This window comes from Perna viridis, chromosome 1 (assembly GCF_037379345.1).
Source record: "Perna viridis isolate PV_CMFRI_1.1 ecotype Kerala chromosome 1, ASM3737934v1, whole genome shotgun sequence".
NCBI lineage: Eukaryota > Metazoa > Mollusca > Bivalvia > Mytilida > Mytilidae > Perna > Perna viridis.
The window spans coordinates 42,049,879-42,073,011 of NC_142445.1; the positions used below are offsets into that span (position 1 = coordinate 42,049,879).

General features: G+C 32.1%; 1 protein-coding gene across 12 annotated transcripts in view; it reads right to left on the reverse strand.

Annotated features, from left to right (window-relative positions):
- Nucleotides 1-1,704: 1,704 nt before the first annotated feature.
- Nucleotides 1,705-23,133, reverse strand: part of LOC148628824 (solute carrier family 4 member 11-like) — a 60,704-nt gene continuing 39,275 nt past the window's right edge. For 9 of the 12 annotated variants that reach the window (XM_088595231.1, XM_088595237.1, XM_088595203.1 and 6 more), the window contains 16 exons: nucleotides 20,416-20,436; nucleotides 18,829-18,913; nucleotides 17,521-17,644; nucleotides 14,402-14,614; nucleotides 13,186-13,267; nucleotides 12,622-12,744; nucleotides 11,512-11,625; nucleotides 10,424-10,556; nucleotides 9,605-9,678; nucleotides 8,981-9,221; nucleotides 6,797-6,903; nucleotides 6,296-6,464; nucleotides 5,681-5,854; nucleotides 5,121-5,316; nucleotides 3,575-3,744; nucleotides 1,705-3,387 (listed from right to left, as the gene is read on the reverse strand). In XM_088595231.1, coding sequence (XP_088451357.1) covers nucleotides 3,327-3,387; nucleotides 3,575-3,744; nucleotides 5,121-5,316; nucleotides 5,681-5,854; nucleotides 6,296-6,464; nucleotides 6,797-6,903; nucleotides 8,981-9,221; nucleotides 9,605-9,678; nucleotides 10,424-10,556; nucleotides 11,512-11,625; nucleotides 12,622-12,744; nucleotides 13,186-13,267; nucleotides 14,402-14,614; nucleotides 17,521-17,644; nucleotides 18,829-18,913; nucleotides 20,416-20,436 — 2,087 coding nt within the window. In that variant the 3' untranslated portion in view covers nucleotides 1,705-3,326. The remainder of the gene's footprint in view (nucleotides 3,388-3,574; nucleotides 3,745-5,120; nucleotides 5,317-5,680; nucleotides 5,855-6,295; nucleotides 6,465-6,796; nucleotides 6,904-8,980; nucleotides 9,222-9,604; nucleotides 9,679-10,423; nucleotides 10,557-11,511; nucleotides 11,626-12,621; nucleotides 12,745-13,185; nucleotides 13,268-14,401; nucleotides 14,615-17,520; nucleotides 17,645-18,828; nucleotides 18,914-20,415; nucleotides 20,437-23,133) is intronic. The other 3 variants (XM_088595225.1, XM_088595219.1, XM_088595215.1) reach the window with 1 other exon arrangement.

Consider the following 23,133-nt stretch of genomic DNA (forward strand, 5'->3'; position numbering starts at 1 on the left):
CAATAGCTCACATGGCCTACAGCCAGGTGAACTAAAATTAAAAAAATAGGAGTCAAAGTATTTTGCTCATACATGTAACTCCAAAACCTGAAGTTTATTAAAATTCTCACATAGGGTAAATATGTTCAGCATGATGAGATCTATATGAGGTCAAGGTTAGTCATGTTGGAGATGGAATTTTTACGATGTCTTTTAGCAATTTTTAATGTTAATGCTTTCCAACATTTTCTCCACAAAAACAACTGGACAGAAATCAATGAAAATTGATTTGATTGTTTTTTAAGATATGAGCATTAGGAGTTAGAATCCAAGAAATAACATGACCACTTTTACCAAAAAATAGCATGTTGGTTATCAAGTCAGGTGAGTGATTTTTTTATTCATCTGCAAATATTTGTCATTAATAGACATTTGGTATGTCTAGATATTAACTAGAGTATGAGTGTATAGACCTCAATGAATTGTACCACAAACTGCTGTACCATAAAAAGATGGGCTGCAATTGATTTTGAAGAATTAGGGAAAAGAACAAGCAATTTTCTGATGATTAGGTGCCATACCATAAAACGAAAGGTAGGATTGTCATTAGGGGTTCAGGCTAACTTTTTTGGAATTAGAAGCCAGAAACAAGCATTTTCGTAATGTTTCGACAATAACTTGAATGAAAATGAATGGATCTCATATAAATTTTACTACAAGGTATCACAAAAGGAAGACGGCATACTATTTGGGGTCACGAATAGAGCCGAGTAAGGAAAAGGGGCCAGAAACAAGTTTATTTTTTTGTTTTTATTGATTTCTGGATAATAATTTGAGTAAAAGGGAATGAATTGCTTTGAAATTGTACAAGTGCCATACCCATAAGAAAGGTTTGGATTGATTTTGGAGATTTCGACATCACCTCTATAGAAATAAGGCACAAAAAAGTGACCACTTCTATTCTTGTCAAATATCTAATCATAATCAAAATTCAAAGCTGTATCGAGTTTGAATGGTGTGTTCATACTTGCCCGAACCTTTCAGGGTTCAACTTGTGATGTCATATTAAGCTGCACCTTGCAAAATGTTCTAAATTACTTCGGTAAAAGCAAATGATTCTTTTTTAAATCGGTGCCATACCAAGAAAAAAGGCTGGAATTGCCATTTTGGATAGTTACTTGAATGGTATAGGGATCCAGGGCCGACATTGTTCTTATGTCTGAACAATAACTTGAATAATGGGGTTATCTGGGATTGCGTTGGTTAGCATTTCTCTTGTAGTATAACGAGTCGTTTTATTTATTCAAAGGAATGTCCGTAACAATTGTTCATTGTGATGTATTCTTGACAGGGGTATACATTTCTTTGCCATATCATCAAAAGAAAGCTGGGATTGACTACGAGGATTGCAACTTGAACTGCTTTAGAAGAGGTCAGAAACTTTAGAAAAACTGAGGAAGTCTTTGAAGTTGCACCATAAGGTGCAATACCATCAAAGGAAGGCTGTGTTTGATTTTAGCATTGTGTTCTGAACCATTAAGGAATAAGGTGACAAAGAGGGGGAGCATTTCGATTCTGGTCAAAATCTCAATTAGTGTCAAACATTTAATCACAATCAACATTCTGGACTGTATCATACTTTCATAAACGGTTCATGTATTAACCTTTGCAGTTGTATCAAGCAGCCACATTCAAAGCATATTATTTTTAATAAGAACACAATGGTTATATGCAACTTTTTATTAAAATATTCTGTGTAACAAAGTTTTGATAAACATGTGTTAAGGACAACACAAGAATATCAACAGAATGGTAAAACTATCCTTCAATAACTGCAATTTACACAAAAATATAACATCTAAACTAAATCTGGAGAACTTCTGTAAAAATGAAAATTCTCTTACACTTAACGACTAAACTGAAAGACTAGCAAAAACAAAATATAAACAATTAATGTTTCAATTAACCAATACATTAGAATATTTACATATGTAATTATTTCTGATTAAAGCTTTATTAAAGCCAATATCTCTGACTTAACATGACTGGACTTGACAGCAAGTAATATTGTTAACTTCAGGAAAGAGTTGTCTTCCCTTGATTAAATGAAAATCATCTGGTAAACAGAGGTAATTAACTGGACAATTAACAAGGAAATTTAAATTTTCTATTATATGGATAAAACGATAGCAAGTTAACCCTTCTTTTTCACTGTCTGGGTTTAAACTTTCTATAAATACTTTGATAAAAATACCCATAAAATGATGAAGTTCAACTCTCCTTATTCTTTGTCAGTTTGTACAGTTAAGAATCCAGGCATTTCATCTGGTAACTCTATTCCCTGATTTTAACTATGTTACTGACATACAGTACATATATAACTGGCAATGAGTCTAGAGGTGTTTTAATATTGAACTTGTCATGAAGTATGACTAGATAAGATTAAAAAAAAAGATCAGTTTTATCAGTTACCATGTCAACTTAAAAAACAGAAACATTTTATGTTATATTTATATTTTTGTTATCCAGATGTCACTCATCCAACCTACTTACATTCTTGTGAAAAATTGATGGTAAATTCACAAACAGAAAGAAAAATAATAACAATTAAACTACAATGTACAAAAAAAAAGCACAAACATTTCAGAAGCTGATGTGTAATATTCGAAATTTAAGTAATACACAATATATTTTTGAATACAATACAAAAAAAATCAAGTACATATTTGACAAGATGTAGCACCTGAAAAAGCAATTAAAAAGCAGAACTGATCTATAATGAGACATTAACATGACTAAAGGTAAAATCAACAGAATATAATCAACATTTTACACTTTATACATTTCTGCCCTTCTTTGGCTCTGTGCAGCCGTAAGTGCCTTAACTTAAGATGTAAGCAAATCAAAAACACCATCATTGAAATACATATAAAAAAAAAACTTCAACAATGTAAGAATTATTGCAAAAAAGGAGTAAGCAAAACAAACCGACAGTGGTCCTTTTCACAAAAAATCGTAAGTGTAAAATTAGTTGTAAGTTATGACGTCATAGTAAATAAAAGTATTGTGACGTCATAACTTACGACTAATTTTATTCTTACGATTCTTTATGGAAAGGGCCACTGAATTTTACCCTTCCTTTATACAGTATTGTCATCATATCACAGATACGGATATGTAAAACATCATACACAATTCTATCATCTGCCTTTGGTATTTTCAGTCAGTTTTATAAACATGGCCAAACTTTCATTATGGGAGATCTTTCGTGGATGGTATAAATGGAGTTATCTTTAATTCCATGATATTTTGTTCTCAACATCTTCAACTGCTATCATGCAAATCTTCTAATGCCCATCCAGTGCCTTCAGATATTTAGGCTCAATAAATCGTGGAGTCAGTTTGTGCCTAAAAATCAACAATATAACGAATTATATACTTATTCAAATGCACACTCCGTTTTAACTTATTTTGTGCTTCAAAATTTATCATATTTACCATGGTTGAATGAATCACTCATAACAAAACAATATATACTTCTATTTCTGTTGTTTGTGAAATGATTGCATGCTAGCATTGTAGTAGAACAAAATACCTTATAGGCATGAGCAGCATTATAAGTATAGGGAAGACCATCTTCATGTAAGGAATGGGTGAGAATCCAAATATACATAGAACCAATAACTGCAAGATCTGTAGTAGGGTAAACAGATGGATCTTTCTCTGTGGAACTCTACGGATGTAGTGGTTAGGTGGGTAGGCAGACTGAAATATATCACAATATCAAGTTACAGATTTAAATCAGGATATATTACGAGTCAACTTGCAAAATTCAAGTGTATGCAGAATACTGATATTTTACTGTGCTGCATTCACCAGCAAATATGTCAGTGCTGCAATGACGTCATTTTTTGACACTATTCAATGAAAACCTTAAAAAACATCAATACCATAGTTTAAAGAAGATAACTGTATTGTGTTTGAAGATTTGGAGGTGTCAATCATTTTGCCAGTTAACTCAATATGCAACCATCAAATCTAGATTGATGATGGTAAATTTTCACATACAATACAGTCATATTTCCAATCTTATGCAATAATCAAACCAATAAACCCTTAAAAGAATTGACACCCTGAAATTCAAGCACACCTGTTTAACCTCACACATTTGAACTCTGCTTCCACAGAGTGTGTCCTGCATGGGAGGCTAAAAACTCTCACATTGAAAGATTTCTCACACAGTATAAAGGTGCCAATGAAAATTTTAAAAAATCACCCATCAAGTGACCATATGAAGATGAACAAATGTACATAAACTCCCTGAAGTGTTCATCCTTTCATGAAAAATCCTTTAAATAAATTATTGTAGCAGTTTCCACTTCTTTTTTTAAGTTAAAGTATCTTAGTTTTATCAGAAAAAGTGTGTCACACAAAATCTCCCATAATAAATAGTATAATTGTGGAAAATCTCTCACATACCCACTCTCTAAGACCTCTCACATACCCACTCTTTAAAATCTCTCACATACCCAATCTCTAAGATTTCTCACATACCCACTCTCTAAGACCTCTCACATACCCACTCTCTAAGATCTCTCACATACCCACACTCTAAGATCTCTCACATACCCACTCTTTAAAATCTCTCACATACCCACTCTCTAAGACCTCTCACATACCCACTCTCTAAGATCTCTCACATACCCACTCTCTAAGATTTCTAACATACCCACTCTTTGAGATTAAGAAGAATGTTTATGGCATTATCCAATGAAATTCCAGATGACAACTAATGTTGTATTAGAATACATATTAGTCTTCAAATTAGTAATAATAAAAATTTAAACCTAAACCTGAGCTGTATGTGATGAATGAGCAGCTGGTTACACAGAGAGATAATCTAAATTTCCTTTTCAATCGTTAAATATTTCAATATTTGATTCCTTATATTATGTGATAATATCCTACACAGGCAAAATTATTCCACATTAACTATTTGTGAAAATTGTTAATGCAAAATTCAAAATTCATACGAAATTCATGTAAACTTCTTAAATAAAGTTAATTTTAAGTAAATTTTACATGAAAATGAGAACAAAATATTTCAGATTTTTAGAAGTGATTATTTTCAAGCATCATACCTGTTCTGTTAAGAGAAGCATAATTCTGTCAAACATCTGATTACCAAACAATGCTGTGATGGCAATGTACAGGAATAAACCATCTAATACTGGTCTAGGAATGTAGCTCATTGGGTAGGGTAACAGTAGAAGGGATAGACCAATCATAATGTGGGAAAATATTCCTGTCAGTCTGGTCTCTCTCACATGTACTACACTGTAAAATTCATCATAGGTAATTCTAATATAACAATTTGGACCTAACAGAAAGAGACAAATACAATATTGACATTGACCATCTAAATTATTATTAGGAGTTATTTTTATAACATGTATTTCCAGAAACAAATGATGACCTTGTAATCTCATCTAGTTGATTTCAATTTATTCACTTAATTCTCGACAGAGTTAAATGCAAAAAACTGACAATTAATGAGACACAAAAATAATATTCAAGATGTGTAAAAATGAACAATATACACATACAGTAAACCGGTCTTAAATGACCATTCATTGGGGGTGGTCATCAAGATGATTGAATTAGAATACCAGTGTATCAGTGTACAAACATAAAAACTCACATCTGATGTACATGTCCTTGGTCAACTCTGTCCTCCATATCTGCCAGAGCTTTGACATGTAGAGGTGAATGGGGGAGAGCAGCATGTACCCATGGGAATGTAAATATTGACAGGAATCCGTTAATTACAGCAACTGTAAACAAGTCCCAGTGATAAGCAGCTCCTTTCTTGAGTCTGTTAATTTAAAATATGAAATATTATAGTGTGTTTGTGAATAGGTATGTAAATATAAACAATGACTTTGACAACTTTTACATTTCATTATGTTCCTATTGAAAATTGAGTAAAATCATAATCTTCAGAAAAGCTTAGATTTGTTTTTTTTCCTTTTTGTATTGCTGATTGAAAGCTCAAACTTTTTCTTAATTCAATTTTTAATATATGGTAAGGTTGGTATAATAAAGGTACCATAGTATATAATGAAAAATTATTGCTATATTCGTGATGATCGGAGAATCATGAAAATTAAAGCTCCAATATTTAAGTTCATATATTTCACCATATCTACGGACGCAAAAAGTAAAGACAGCAAAAATTTAATACAACTATTCATAGAGCTAATCACGAAATTTGGCACCTATAAAAATTACCCACTATATGATAAATAATACTTACTTGTTACCTGGAGCATTGACCAAGGCACTTGATATGTTCTGGTCCATGAAGAACAGTAGAGATAAACAGAAACCCAGTCCAGCAGCACCAATAATTGCTCCCCAAGGTAAGGTGTGTACAGGAGCTATCTCAAAGAACTTAACATCAGATCGGTAGGTAAATGGTTTAACTGAATGAGAAACAGCATATATTGGTAAGGAAAATACATAACTGAAAAGGTTTCAAATTTAATTGAGAAATGCTAAGAACTTATTTCAGATAAAGCCAGAGAAAAAAAAGTCTGTTTATTTTGGTAGTCCTTCCATGCCTTTTTTTTTTCAGCCTACCCTAGCACATTTTACTGACATTTATGACAATGACAGCCCATACCAATATACAACCGCAAAAAATTTGCAGTCATATAAAAAGAAACATAGTACCTCTATAATTATTTCTCATTCAATGGCATATGAATTTTTTATATACAGTTTCTATGACCACTCTTTCCTAGTAGATACGTACGCTTAATGTCTTTAAATACAAATGATCCAAAGAATGACATGACTAACACAGCCACTGGTAATGCATAGTCTGCCAACATTTCTCTTTTCCCTGCATTCAAGAAAGGTCTGTAAAATAAAAATATATACATTATTGATCTTACGAAGCATATTGGAAATCTGTACAATATTTTTTGAAGTGCACTTTTTTTTGTTTAGTAAATTTCAAGTGTTGTTTTGTTTTTTTTTTTCCTTAATAAACTTCAACATCATTTCTCTGAAAGCTCCCTGTTTTTCGTATCATATTGACGCTTCAGAGCTAAACTTACAGGGACTTACAAAATGCATAAAATAACTAAAGTAGGGTATCTGATTGTGTAATTAATTTCACATTGTTTTTTTTAATTTGTCGTGGCAATATTATTCTTTATTCCTGATTAAGTATGGATATAAAATTTATGTTAAATGCAGCATGATATACTGGTAAAACAACAAAGACTATCACTATACAAGGATTACAGCAAATTAAATAGTCAACTTCAGGGAATCAAATTGGTCTTCTCCTGATTGAATGACCAAAACCTGATGAAACATCTTGGGTACATGGATTATTGTCAAGGGAAATTAAATTAAGCCAGTGTTTTGAGCAACTCGGTCCTGATGAACTGAATTCGGTAGCTAACAGGACAACACACAAAGTGATTTAAACTTAACTATGAAACTTAAATTAAAATGCCCATGAAATAAGAGAAAGTTTTAATCTCTCCTTATTAACTGTCCAGTCAACTACCTCAGACATTTTATCTATTAATAGTCACTCAATCCTGGGATATTGCTGCTCGGACGTTAAACCCCAACAAACAAAAACAAACTAAATCCTGGGGAGACCAACTTGATACATTGACTATTTAACTCACAGTATTATTTAATCTACAGGAGAACACCTCTGAAGATAACTTTATTACTTGCTGTAATTGCTGTGAATGGAAACTTTAAAGTCTGAACCATGCACCTTAGATATACTACCAAGGACACAGTACTCAACTTACTAGTATGCATGGAGTATATGTGTGCACAGCCAAAATGCTAATCTTTCATCTTAAACCCAAATGAATCCAGTACTGATGGAAAAAAAAAACACCAAACAGACAAAAAATAAAACAAAAACAAAAAAGATGACTATAATCACTAAATTAAGGAGGTAGACCTATGGTAAGGGATATAACTCTTGAAATCAGTTTTATGTTTGTATCATATTCAATATCACCAAAGCCTCTCAAGCTTTCGTTTGAAGCTGAATAAAATCAATCCAAGTTAATTAGACGCTTGCATAATATTGATGTAAAATGCTGAATACAAATGTTCCAATGATTTTTAGGAGTTTTGTCCCTTACCCTAGGTCTCCTTAAATGCTTCTTACAAAGATTGCTTCCTAAATGGAATTCTAACTGGAACAACGTAGCACAAATTATTAGATGAAAGATCAACATTTTGATGTCAATATTTGAATATTTGAAAATAAGGTAGACACTGGTCTTTTGTAACTACTCTGGGATTCCATAAGATAATAATATACATGTTAGTATGGCTTGTTAGTGATCATACCATAATGGCATTGATCCTTATGGTGGAACTGTCCATCTACAAAACACACTAACGTGTCAGTCCCCTGCACTCAAATACCCACCCTTTAAAATACTGTACATTCAAAAACCATAGCAATAATTTTGAAGTAGCAATGATGTGAATAGATGGTAAGAGAGAAATTACAGAAATTCTTTTGCAATCTAACTAAACAAAACCTACAGTAGATCAAAACTTGAAATAAAAATCTGTCTCCATTTTTCTGCATATTACTTTTTGAATCTACAGTATCAAACAGTTCTAAAATGTAAAACAAAGAAAAATATTTCTGACCTGAGAATAATTCAGAAACTAAGAAATAAAATGAAGTAAAAGCACACGATGAGGTATGTATAATGTTGTCAAATCAGAAATCTTCACGTAAGAATTATCAGCAAAGCTAAATATTCTTTAATGAAGCAACCTTAGTCATACTTTATGACATATGATGAACTACAAAAATGTTGTTTTCAAAATAACAACAAAATATTCATTGTTACTACAGACATTGAATCCATGACTGGCTATAATAAATCTAGCATGGCAATCTTTTAAGCATTTGTTGTATCAAATTTCAACTTACGTTTTTGTGAAGTTATAAAGAGTGATTCCTAGCCACACAGTACCAAGCATAAGCAGGAGGAAGAGAATGCTATTCTCCTTGAGACATTCACCGACTGACTGTACATCTGTCATAGGTTCCGTCACATTAGGTCCTACTGTAGTCATGGCAACAGTTGTCATAGCACTGGTGTTAGTTTGATTAATAGAACTTCCTTGAGAAAGTGTATCACAGGCACTGCTATAATAATTCTTGTTGAAATCTGTAGAGTGAAAATAAATGTTATAAAATAAAATCTTATCTGAGGAGTTAATTAATATACAAGTCAACTAGTTAGACTTGAGATTTTGTAAAATTTTGAAACACCAAAGTTAAAAAAAAATAAAATATCAACGGAAAATGCCAGAACAGTTTTAAAATGTGTTGTGTCTCATATAAGTCGGTGATGCTTGACAGGCCAGCAGCAAATCTTGATGGTATGTGCGATTAAAAATGTATGGATTTTTAATAGTTGTTATATTTTTAAAGTAAAGGAAACACTATGATTAAAATTTTGAAGTTAAGCAGTTTCTGAAAGTTTTGATTATTTTTTCTTAAACTCAGATTAGAGATCTTTGTCTATTTTAATCACAAAGAGGTATTCACCTTTGACAGTGTCTTTTATTGCATCAGCTGAGAATGCAAAGACGATAAAAAGAGAAAATATCTCCTCTGTGGATCTGTAAAATAAGAAGAATCACATCATGCTAGTAACATAAAAAACTCCTTAGACAGTACATTAAGATAAATGGAAAGTATTATTTTTTTATGACAAGCTACTATAATATTTATACAGATCAGTTTTAAGTTGTTTCAGTTTAAAGCATAAAACTAAAACAGCTTCAATATGTCCAGTGAAAAAAGCCATTATAAAATTTTCTAAAAAGGTATAGATTTGATTAACAATATGTGACTTTTATTCCACATATGAGTTTCATTTCTTGGTTTTCTCAGTGAATATAACAAAAAACTTTCTTAAAAATTTTTAAATCTCTGCTTTTTATAAAAAGAAGTTTTGTGAATGTATAGCTAATAAAAGCCTGATTATGTACAATTAATAATCTGAAAAAAGTACATCTGTCTTTTTTAATAGTGAAACCTGTCTAAACCAAACTCATTGCAGACTATAAAATTGGTTTGGTTTAGACAGGTGTTTACTTCACCCAGGTTCAAAATACATTTCAACAGATTTAAAGGGACTTTAAAAAGTGTCTGGTTTAGACAGGTTTTAAGTTTTCAGGGTTCTGTTTAGACAATTTTTCATATTTACAGGGTTCTGTTTAGACAGATTTTCATGTTTTCAGGGTTCTGTTTAGACAGGTTTTTAGGGTTTCATTTAGATTGGTTTCACTATACAATATAAAACTTTCTATCACCTGATTTCATTTTTTTTATCATCTCAAATCGACAAATCCAATTACTTACCTTGATGAATATTTCATGAATTTACTGAGATTACACACAGAATATAAAATGAGAAAGAAAGCATTCCATAATCCAACACATGAAAACATGGCATAGAAATCCAGTTCAAAGTCTACTGATATGGAATATATAACTGAAAAAAAGAATGCATCATTAGATAGAATTATATTATTTATCAATTAAAACTTTGTCTTCATACCAGTTAAACCTACCACATTAGGGGAGAGACCCCCACAAAATCAATGAAAAATTTAGAATTTCCCACTTAAAAATGTAAGATAGGAGGAAGGTTTTTGGTTAAAATTACTACATTTTCTGTGAAAAATATTGAAAAAATACTGAATAATTTAACTTTTACATAAAAATTTGCATTTACATGAAAATCTTCATTATGAGACAGTATCAATGGGAGAGAATCTTCCCATGAGACAGTGTCAATGGAAGTGAATCTCCCACATGAGACAGTGTCAATGGTAGAGAATCTCCTACATGAGATTGTGTCAATGGAAGTGAATCTCCCACATCAACTGTTTCAAATGTTAACAAGTATGTGCCTGTACAAGTACAATTAGGTTGAAGAACTTTCACAAATCCTATCATTCAAACCACAAAGACTTGCCTTAAGTGATTTCTAAGAATAAGGATTTCTTTTTTTTTTAAACTGATTTTTTTTTTCATGAACTATTGTGATTAAACAGTCTAATCAATTATATAGTAACAATTCAAAGCACACAGGAGAAACAGAATTAAAATACAAATACTTCAAAAAGGACATATTTCTTTGTAAGTATTCCCTGATATTAAAAATCTAGAACTTATCAAATCTGTTTATCAGAAATTAAAAGTAATTTAAAATGAGTAACATAGTTAACTATAGGGTTTCAAGTTGGTCTTCCAAGATTAAAGAAAAAGAAATTTAAACTTTTTATTAAACTCAGAATATAATGAGATGATAGACAGTTTAAATCTCCTTGTTAATTTCCCAATCACTATCTACGACATTTCATCAGGTAATGGTCATTTTATCAAAGAAAGAACCTGAAGTTAAGTACATTACTCACTGTAACAACAGACATGTGACTACTTACTCTTGGTGTACAAGGCTAGTGGTGCTGTTGTCAGGAGAACAATCAGTGGTTGTCCACCAAAAATGGCAAACAACAAACCACCTAAACACTGGGAAAACAGAATCTTCTGAACACCTATAAACATTAATTCACAATATTAATACAAATGGGTTCCTCAACATAATCAGTAATGGTTTGCATTTTTTATTGATTTTACAGCAAGTTGATAAAGACTGGTACCTATTTCAATACAAACCCATGTAGGCTACTGAGTAATTTAAATAGGTCTCTAGGTATATATCTGCCCTACAATATACCACTGTTCTGTGTTTAAAAAATTGAACACCATGGTCTAATGTATTTATATGTAGAGACCTATTTACTCAGTAGTCTACATAGAGCTGTATTGAAATCAGTGCATGTAATTTTCAATTTGCTGTAAACATAATAGGGGATGCTTACAATCATACAACCCAAAACTTTTAGGTAAATATGTAATTGAGAATGAGGACCTTTAATAATAATAGATTTTTCACTTGAATTGAGGAATCATCATTAGCCTGACTTCGAGTAACAAGTTGTTGGAAGGGAACATTATGGTTATAGTCTCCTAAATAATCAACTGCTGGCACCACGTCAAATCAGACCAGATTAAAAATGTTCTATTGAAACAAAATTTTGAGTAAAAAAAATACTGGTCGACAACATCTGAAAAAGCTATCTGAAAGCACAGACCAACTGTTTTTATTTTTTTATTTTATTTTTTCTAAATTTAAGGAAGTAGACCTAGGGTAAGGGAAACAACTCTTAAAAATCACTGGAACGTCCATATTCAGCATTTTACATCAATCTTATGTAAGCATCTAATTAATTTGGATTCATTTTATTCTGCTTCAAATGAAAGCTTGAGAGGCTTAGGTGAAATTGTGTATGATGCAAACATATCACTGATTTCATGAGTTATGTCCCTCACCCTAGGTCTACCTCCTTAATCAATGTATGAATCATCACTTTCAGATAGTTTTACTCAATAATTCAATAGTGATTCTCATTCTTTGAACAGCATATAATCTTTTTAACTGTAAATTAAATGAAATCCTCACTGGCCAATTTACAATTTTTTGTTCTTACCTATAGCACCATATGTATTGCTGTCATTCAACATTCCAAAGGCAATGTTAGGCAACACACATGCAAAGTACAAAAAGAATGTCGTAGATATCACTTTATGGATTGTTCTCTTTCCAATGATGCCTGCAAAAAAAAAATATATACTTTAGATTTAAAGGTATTTCAAACTACTCTGATTTGCTAAATTTATATTCTTAAGTTATCGACACAAATACATGAAATAATATCAAATAAAAATAGTTTGTGTAAATTAAATATCTTCTATTTTAATAGCTTTGTACATAAAAAAGCTCAATTATACAACAATAGAACTTTGAGTGACTTTACCGAGTGATACCTACGGACAATATGCAAAATCTTGACTTGGATTACATTTCTTAGCAATGTCCTCCACGCAACTCTACGAATGGTACCTTACTCTTCATCAAAAGTCCTTGAAAAGTTCAGAATAGAGTTTACCTTACAAGGTACATAGGGACAGACTTACAGACAAGATATTTCCTATAGCCCATCTCAACTTATATATATAAAAAAAAATGTCATTATCTACCACACTATACTTACCATCCTTGTAGTCAGACCAATAATGAGGGAATCTTCTCTTGAGATCATTTATCATCCCTCGCCCAAGAGGACATCTGGCCTCCTACAATAAAGGGTAGTGTGTTATGGAACTACAACAAAATGTTACTGATGTGTAAACTCTATCATCTATGATACCTCGGTCAACTCATTCCCTGACTACAGTTATATCATTCCATGACAACAGACACACCATTCCATGACTACAGTCACCATTCAAAGACTACAGTCACATCACTCCATGACAACAGTCACACCATTCCATGACTACAGTCACGTCATTCCCTGACTCCAGTTATATCATTCCATGACTACAGACACACCATTCCATGACTAGTCACCATTCCAAGACTACAGTCACATCATTCCATGACTACAGTCTCAATATTCCCTGACTACAATCACAACATTCCATGATTACTGTCATAATAATCCCTGACTAGCAACATCATTCCCTGACCAGTCACATCATTCCATGACTACTGTCACAACATTGCATAACTACTGTCACATCATTCAATGCCAACTGTCAGATCATTCCCTCACTACTGTCACAACATTCCATGACTACTGTCATAATAATCCCTGACTAGTCACATCCTTCTGTGATTTCCGTCACAACATTCCATAACTATTGTCACATTATTTCCTGACTAGCCACATCATTCCCTGACTACAGTCACATAATTCACTGACTACAGTCACATCATTCACTGATAACTGTCACATCATTCCCTGACTACAGTCACATCATTCACTGATAGCTGTCACATCATTCCCTGACTACATCCACTTCATCAAAGGACTACAGTTGCATTATTCCCTGACTATATAAAGGTCCTGAGCTAAATTACTCTGTTAAATCTAACTCTTGCACTTTCATTTATAGTTTTTTTTCTTGCCATAAACAATTATCTGGTTTCAATTGATACATGTCATATATTTTATTAAAATAAATCTGACATTTTCATTAGGATTTATAATCATATCTGGCATCATGCCTTTATGATCATGGAATAATTTAACTGTAGTCAGGGAATGATTTTCAATAATCATAAGATAGAGAATGAGATGTAATAAAAGCAGTTTTTTCTGTGCATTAGTTAACATAATAACGAAAAAGACTGATCTTTTATTCTGTGATTTGCGTTTCATTAAAGATCGTCCTAACAAAAGCTGTTTCTATAATAAAACCTACTTCTGCTTCTTCCTTTTCAAAGTCTGATAAGACCAGATGAGATTTTCTGTTTTCTGGAAGTCCCTGCTGAGAGATTAATGCTTTTGTTCTCATGTGTAGAAGATTATTAAACTCTGCCTCATTAGCAGCTTCAAGCAGCTTATGTCTATAGTCCATATCGACAAATAACGTTGAAAACGTCCTAGCTGTTTCTAATGCTGATTTGGTACTTTTCTGAAATATACAACAAAAGTTAACTTTCGTACTATTTTATAATTTAAAATTTGTAAATATGAATGATCTAATCATGACATATAATATTGATGAATTTTCATTTCTTAATTATCAAAAATCCATACAAGCTGTGAAAATAATAAGGATAAATATTTAGTGATCTGACCTACTTTTTACTGACTTTAAATCTGTAATACTTAGTATCAGTCCATAGAAAATTCAGACACTGCCTATGGTAGAGGTTATTCGTGGTGTAAAAAAAACAAATGATGAATTTTTGGTTTTTATATAGAAAGTCGTTTCTGTATACAGATCTGTACATTTGAAGAAACCTTACATTCATATCCTACTAAAATCAACCAAATAAAACCAAATCAATAACCATAACTCTTACAAAGTGCCAATTTCATATACAATCTAGCTAGATACATAGCAAAAGCTATATTTTATTCTATTCGCTACACTGCTCCATCGGATCAAATTGATACAGGGAAGATAACGTAAACTTATAGAAGGGTCTGAAAAATTCCCAACGATGTTAGAACTGTCAAATTTGCAAAGCAAATTTTTGTCGTTCCCTCCACGGGACTCAAACTTGTACCGCTGTGACATCTATGGCAACAGTGCCTTAATTTTTCAGACCCTTCTATAAGTTTATGTTATCTTCCCTGTATCAATTTGATCTGATGGAGCAGTGTAGCGAATAGAGTCGTCACATTCTGAGACATTGTATAATATTGATTTGTTGTGACATGCATCATTAATTTGACCCTCTATCCTACATAATAACACCTAAATGAACTGTCCTGTACTACCATACATCGTGTATTAAGTTACAGCCCTAGATTAATCCTACAAGGAGGAATCACCTGGCCAGCGAAGCTATATTTTTATATAGTCTAGCTGGCCGAGTGGTCTAGGGCGCTGGACTTAGTGCAGGCGGTGTTGCCATAGATGTCACAGCAGTACAAGTTTGAGTCCTGCGGAGGGAACGACAAAAATTTGCGAAGTTCTAACATCGTTGGGAATTTTTCAGACCTTTCTATATATATACTCAGCAGTACGAGTTCGAGTCCCGCGGAGGGAACGACAAAAAATTTGCATCGCAAATTTGACAGTTCTAACATCATTGGAAATTTTTCAGACCTTTCTATACGTTTATATATCTTCCCTGTATCAATTTGATCTGATGGAGCAGTGTAGCAAATAGAGTCGTCACATTCTGAGACGTTGTATAATATTGATTTGTTGTGACATGCATCATTAATTTGATCCTCTATCCTACATATTAACATCTAAATGAACTGTTCCGTACCACCATACATCGTGTACTAAGTTACAGCCCTAGATTAATCCTACGAGGAGGAATGACCCAGCCAGCGAAAGCTATATTTTAATATAGCCTAGCTGGCCGAGTGGTCTAGGGCGCTGGACTTTGTGCAGGTGGTGTTGCCATAGATGTCACAGCAGTACGAGTTCGAGTCCCGCAGAGGGAACGACAAAAAATTTGCATCGCAAATTTGACAGTATATCTATATGAAAAATATATATATGTATATATGCAGAAAGAAACTATTAAGGCGGTGTTGCCATAGATGTCACAGCGGTACGAGTTCCGAGTCCCGCAGAGGGAACGACAAAAACTTTTTAATTATTGGTATGTTTAAGTTGCTGGTAACTGTTTCTAAATGAGAAATAAAAAGTACATTACATCTAAAGAATATCTCAACTTGTCAACATCAAGCCAATTCCATATTGATTTTTCTACATTTTAGAGAAAGTTCCATATGATTCTGGTCTTTTTTCCTGACAAATATCTTTTGATTAAATTGTTCATCACCATACTGTAACAAGTTAGAAAAAGAGTTTTTCACAAACTAGTCTAAGACCTTCAAGTAAATATGAATTTTATTCATAGTTCATGAAGTGTAAACTGCCCAAAAATTTATTATATAGCATAACTTGATCGAAAATTAAAAACCAATCCTTATAATTTAATTTCTAATCAACTCCAGTTCAAACTAAGATTTGTGTCTCAATCAAAATTTAATTAGTTTGGAATTATTTAAATTATGGACTGTAGTACAACTCATGTCAGTGTGGTCACAGTGACTTGTTTGTTTATACAAATAAACCAATGTCACCCATGGAGACCCCAAAAATCAGAAGGCTTATTACAAATCACATTCAATTATTTGTACATGTTCTTCATGCACTTTAAGGTTCTAAAGTGTGCGAAATAGCTTTCCAGTTAGCCTAGTTTAATTAGCATACAACCCATAGCAGGGATCAAGCTAATATACAGAAAATTGTGGAAGAATGTCAGTTTTGACATCACTCCTGGGAAGAAATTACATCAATTTTTGATAGTTACATAAGCTATTGGAATATTGAAACATCTGAAATAACATATTATCAAGATTTTAAGACAGGATGGCTACATGTATATTTCAAAAGTGATCTTATAACAAACCAGAATTATAAATTACCATGCTGACTACAGTCATGATCAGATCATTTTAAATATCTAAATATATTTCATCATCTTATAAAAATAAAATAAAATAGAATGTTAGTATTTAAGAACCTAGAACAAATCAATGGAATAAAAATTGTCCTTCACCTTAGTCAGACCAATAAAACAACCTGCATATAGATAATAGTTTATAGCAATAATTTGATGTAATACATGTGTTCAAAGTTTTGTGATGATCGATGCCACACCATCATCATTGATAAATGACTGCTTCAAGGCAAACCTAAACCTGACCCTTGACATAGAGCAGACAGACAAATTGTCGGTATCATTTGTCCATTCCCCCAAGTATTATTGGGGGATAAGAATCATACAATAGACATTTCTATGAAACAAAGTGCCACATGTAGAACAATAATACTTCACAAACCTCTTTGGTTGGAGCAAGGACCAGTATAACCAGTTGAACCTCCTGACTGGTGCTACCTAAGTTAGCAGGATGTGACAGTCTAGCTATTACAACATGTCTCTTAGTAAGGTTTGATAGTTCACACCTGAAAGCACATACCGGTAATAAAATAGTTTGGATAATAAGTGGCTGAGATGTTTACAAGAAAGCTGAACAACCCATGTGAACACCCTTTGTCAATGGAATTAAATAAAGCATTACTCCTGTTCAAGCAACCAATTTTTCAGGACACATCAAATTGAATTTTAAGCATATGCATATGAATTTTGGTAGTTTTCACCTGCAAGTTCGCAAATATGTTGATTTATACAAATATAGTGATAAAAGAGAAAAAAGGGAAAAAATCATTCAAGTTTTTAAAAGATTAAAATGTTCAAAGTGTGAGATTGGCATCTCACACATTTTTAAGTAAAAATTGGCACTGTAGCTTCTATGGTAAATATCCTGCAAAGACATTATATGAGTACTGATAGATAGATACTACAGATTGAATGGCACTGGGCATAAAAATTTATGTGATTGATTGTGGTTTAACGTCATATGGTAGATATTTCATGCATTTCAGGAGGAATACATTTGAACAGTCATAGAGACCCTGCACAACATGCTACCTCAGAGAAGCAACAACCTGAAAGTAGACATGTCATCGAACCTGGAAGCCCAGGTAATAATTCTGTTCCACAAGCTTCTCTCAAATATAACCCTGAGTCACCAATGACATCTATCTTTTGATTGGCTGAGTGAAAATGATTTTATTTTATTTACTTTATACATTTTAATATTCAAAGTTAAAAGAAATACGTTTAAATATTTTGATCTAAATACTAATATCATCTTCCGATACAAATGCACCATAATTAAATTAATTAACATAATCTTGATCTATGTTTTCATTTTATTTTATAAGTGGCAATTTACTCATATATTGTGCATATCCATCAGTGGTGACCTGTGTCTATATTTCTGCGATCCTAGGGTCACTTATGATAATGACCAGGGAACCAGATTTGCATGTCATCTCACTCAGACACAATACTCTGACTTCGAGCCAACCAGATGCCACTCTATCACCTAATACTGTCTGCTTGGCAGGGAGCAGTACCTTTACTCTGATTTTAAAGTCTTTTATGTGACTTGGCCAGTGATCAAACCCATTAGCTTCCACACTTGACATAGAATGCTACCCCAAGATCAACAAATCAGTTCAATCATGTCTGCTTGTAATTTGTTGCCCAATAGTGCACTAGTAAAACTTTAACTCCAACTTACATGGTGCAAATCCACGACTGATCAAAATCAAAGCCACTGTCCTCGCTTGTAGTTGTTCCTTGTATAATTCTACTCAGTGTGTGAACTATAACAGAGAAAGAAAAATACAATCAAATCTTTATTAAATTTACATCCATAGCTGTTCAAAAGGAAATAAATAACAGCATGGATTAAAAATACCATACCAACATGAAACCATATGGTTGAAAATAATTATTTTGATTGGTGTTTTAAGTCACTGAATGTTCAGAATAGCAGACTTATGTATCAAAAAGAAGAAAATGAAATAAGAAAAAAAGTTGAAAGATAGAGAAACATAAAAGGTAATTATCAGTTCTTGAGACAGGAAATTTTGTCAATAAATCATTTAAACATTATAATCAGAATAATCAGTATATCACTGCAGCTTTGTCATGAAAGATATCAAGATGATAAATTAGAAATAACATTGTCAATTTCAGATTCATCTGAGACTACAGAACGATGGTTGTCAATTTCAGGATCAAATACAATGAAACCTGTCTAAACAAAAGCCTTTCTGAACTTTTTTCAGTTTAAACAGGCATTCAGTTCAAAATGCATTTAAATTGATGCAATGGGACTATAAAAGTATGCGGACCGTTTTTAAAAACATTTTTTTTATTCAGGGTTCAGTTGAGACAGGTTTCACTGTACAAAACCACCATTATTTCAATTGTAAATGACTTACTATGTAGAAAATAATGTTCCTTACCAAGAAAACATTAACATAGCTTCGAAATAGGAAAACTAGGGTTTTATAGCTGTATAAAGACTATGGTAATTTAAATATGCAAATGGTGAATATACAGCTCAGGAGAATGAAAAAGGGAGAAAAAACATTCACCTTTCACTTGATAGAACAGTATATTTAAAACAAACCTGTCCAATTAACTAGAGTTGATTTTTCTGGACGAAATAAAATAAATTAAGTTTAATACATAACCCTATAAAGATAATACTCTAAAGCAATCAGATGTTACTGGCAAAATACAGATGATAAACTCACTCTTGGGAAATAAGATACAGAACTAAAATTAAGAGAGAAAGAGGTGCAAACATTTATTTATAAGTACAAACTTGTGTAAGTAGTGTGATTTTTCTAGCACTAAGATGACAGCTTTCTAGGTACAAATGTAAATGGGAAATACGACAGCTGCCCAAGACATATAGCTACCCGGGAGATCTAAGGACATGACTTGAGTTGTGAAAACTACCAATTACATTATGAAATAGAAATCCTAACCAATGCAGTTTCATCAGAAATAATTACCAAGAAAATCTTATACTTATGCCATTAACATATTGATTTTTTTAAGAAATATGCTCTTTGTGCACTTGGCTGTAATTAAGTATACTGAAGTATCTCAAAGACATAAATCAACAAAGTAAAACCATCGTTAAATTGCTAATAAACAAGAGATCATTGCATTGATATAAAGGCAATGAAGGCATAACATGTATATTGTAATTATCACATGATTTTCACATGATCAAATACCGGATAATGACAAAATGACATAAATGGGAACAGGGCAGACTGCAACCTGAAGTAAAATCTTCTCCTACCTGACAGATCTGTACAATGAGCTGTAATACAATAAACTAATTTTATACTCCTAAACATACAGTCAAATTTGTTTTAACCACCACTTGTATTCAGCTATAACCTGTCTTATAAGACTATGATAAAAATATCCCTATGTAGAAAATTCAATGTAAAATTAAAGTAAATGTCTTATGAGACCATGATTGTGCTCTCTGTTGGTAGGTCATTTAAGACAAGTCTGACTGCAACTAGAAATACTTTGAGCAACCCCACCGTCCTGAGTAGAAGTTAAGCTTACAAGATGTTCAGCAGCACTTCAAATAAGAATCATGCAAAATGTGATTCATAGTTGGAAAGCTTGCATTTTTTTTTATTTTGGATATTTTATTTAAAATGCTATAGAAATTAACATGTGGCTTTCCATATAACCCTTGTTCTTAGGAGATAAAAATTATACAGAATCTACTGTAGAATTCAAAATTAGGGGAGATTACTCTGTAAATCAGAATAAAATTCAATAGAAAATGCTATATTTATATTTATATTTATATTTATATTTATATTTATATTTATAATTATCTCCTAAGCGCAGACAAGATTGGAATGAATAATTATACATTTCATTATATTGACTTATAAAACAACTTAATAACAAAAATAAAACTGGGTAGTCTTTTTTGGAGTGTATCACATATTACAGAATTTGCATGATTCATACAAAGGCTACTACTTAAAATCTCAAAACCCTTCAGTTGAATTATATCCTCTTGCAGGCATGTGACAATGATTTTCTTCCTATACACATTATGCCTAATATTGCTATAAAGTTATCAATTTAGGAGTTTTGCTTGTGTGATAATAAAAATAAGTAAAATTATCTCCCCTTAAAAGAATAAAAAATAACTACCTTTATACAATTATGAAGACTAACAAGTTTCAAAAAAATTAACTCAGGGGTTTAGGATTTTTTTAACTTGTAAAATGTTAATACAGCAATGTTGGATAAGCTTCACATGTATCTAACAATAATTATCTTTCTTTGTGCATATTTGTATGTGATGCAAAATATTTCTCTTAAAATTCATCAAAATGCATAGAGCAGTTTAGGGGAAGTTGCATTTACAAGAAATGTGCACAGATGGATGAGTTGCTTCCTGTAACCTACAAAACCTATAAAAGTGGATACATTAAACAGGAGCATATTAATATCTTAAGTTTTTTTTTTAAATTGAGGTAAGGAACCACTTTCGCAAAAATTACAAAATAAAATTCTACATGAAATGTAGCTTATCAAGTTATGACCAACTTCACCAGCAAAAGTGAACCTGTTTCACTAAATGAAATGTATTCCTTTTATTTTCTGTTAACATTGATATATTTTCAGAGCTCGTTATAAAAATATAAATGTGTACTTAGCAGAGTGTTTAGAAACCACTGCCGTGATGCAAAGTTTCAAACTTCATATAAGCTCAAGAATACATTAAACACTGACAAATTAACATTGAAACATATAAAGCAAATGACATCAGTGGTTTTTGAGGCCTAAAAAAATTCTGTGTTTCTGGTAACAACTCCATCAAAATTAGGGTCAGTAGGTAGTTTTTTTTTTTTTTTCTATGGTTGAAAAATTAAGATTTGCAGGACATCGAAACCTATGGGTTTTCCTGCCTCTATTATGACACCAGTGTCATATCAACAGGCATGTTGTTTTACTTTTTTATGAATTTTGAACCACCACATCGGAGAGCAAGGCATTTCTAGTAAAAAAAATTGATGATGGAAACGTCGAAAATCCATATTTTTTTTATTCTGGTTTTGTGACACCATAAAAAAAAATTAAGGTTGGCAGGGAAAAAATATGGTTTGTAAGGTAACAGGAAACAAAGAATTTTTTTGGCCTAATCTTAATCTGTTTCAGTTAGACCATGAAAAGATAGATTTAATGCATCAAATAAGTTCTTACACAAATAGATAATTCAATCTTTATCACTTTGCTAGTTTATTACAGGATTGGGAGTTTTAAAACAGTTACTTCTACTGAATATATTTTAAGAACAATAAGAACCTAAGGCATGTTTGATTGTTTTGATGCACATTACAAGATCTATTAGCAGTTGATGATGTGATTGCACAAATATCAAACTTGTTTCTTTAGAAGAGAATTGCTTAAAATGTCTAAGTTTCTGTGTGAAAAACTCAATTATCAGCCATATTCAAGCTTAAAGCACTTTGGAACTCACATTTTGCTAGGCATTAAGAAATTAATCAAGTAAAGTGAAGATTACAGAATGATAGATTACCTTTTGCCATGCAAGTGAAAACATGAGGTACAGGTTTTGAAAAGGAGGGGGTTTCCAGAAAAAGAGGGGGTCCAGGTAAGTATTTGCTATTTTTTTTTAACAAATTTTACAGTTCATTAACAATTTTCCAATAAAAGTGAGAGAGAGTTCCCAACCTCTGGAATCCACCTAACCCCTTTTGGATCAACCACTGAGGTACATGTATGACACGAACTAAACAATCTCTGAGATATTTTTATAATAATTTTGTAATACATGTATGAAGTTCTTCATCAAAAAATGTAAATGGTACCTGTCTCCAATCTGTTGACACAGGGCAGCCAACAAAAGACAGATTTCAATACATTATTTTTATCTAAAATTTGTTAATAAAACACTTAAGTAAATATTTTCCTTCCTCCATATAGAAACCTGCTGATCAAGACTAAATTTCCTAAA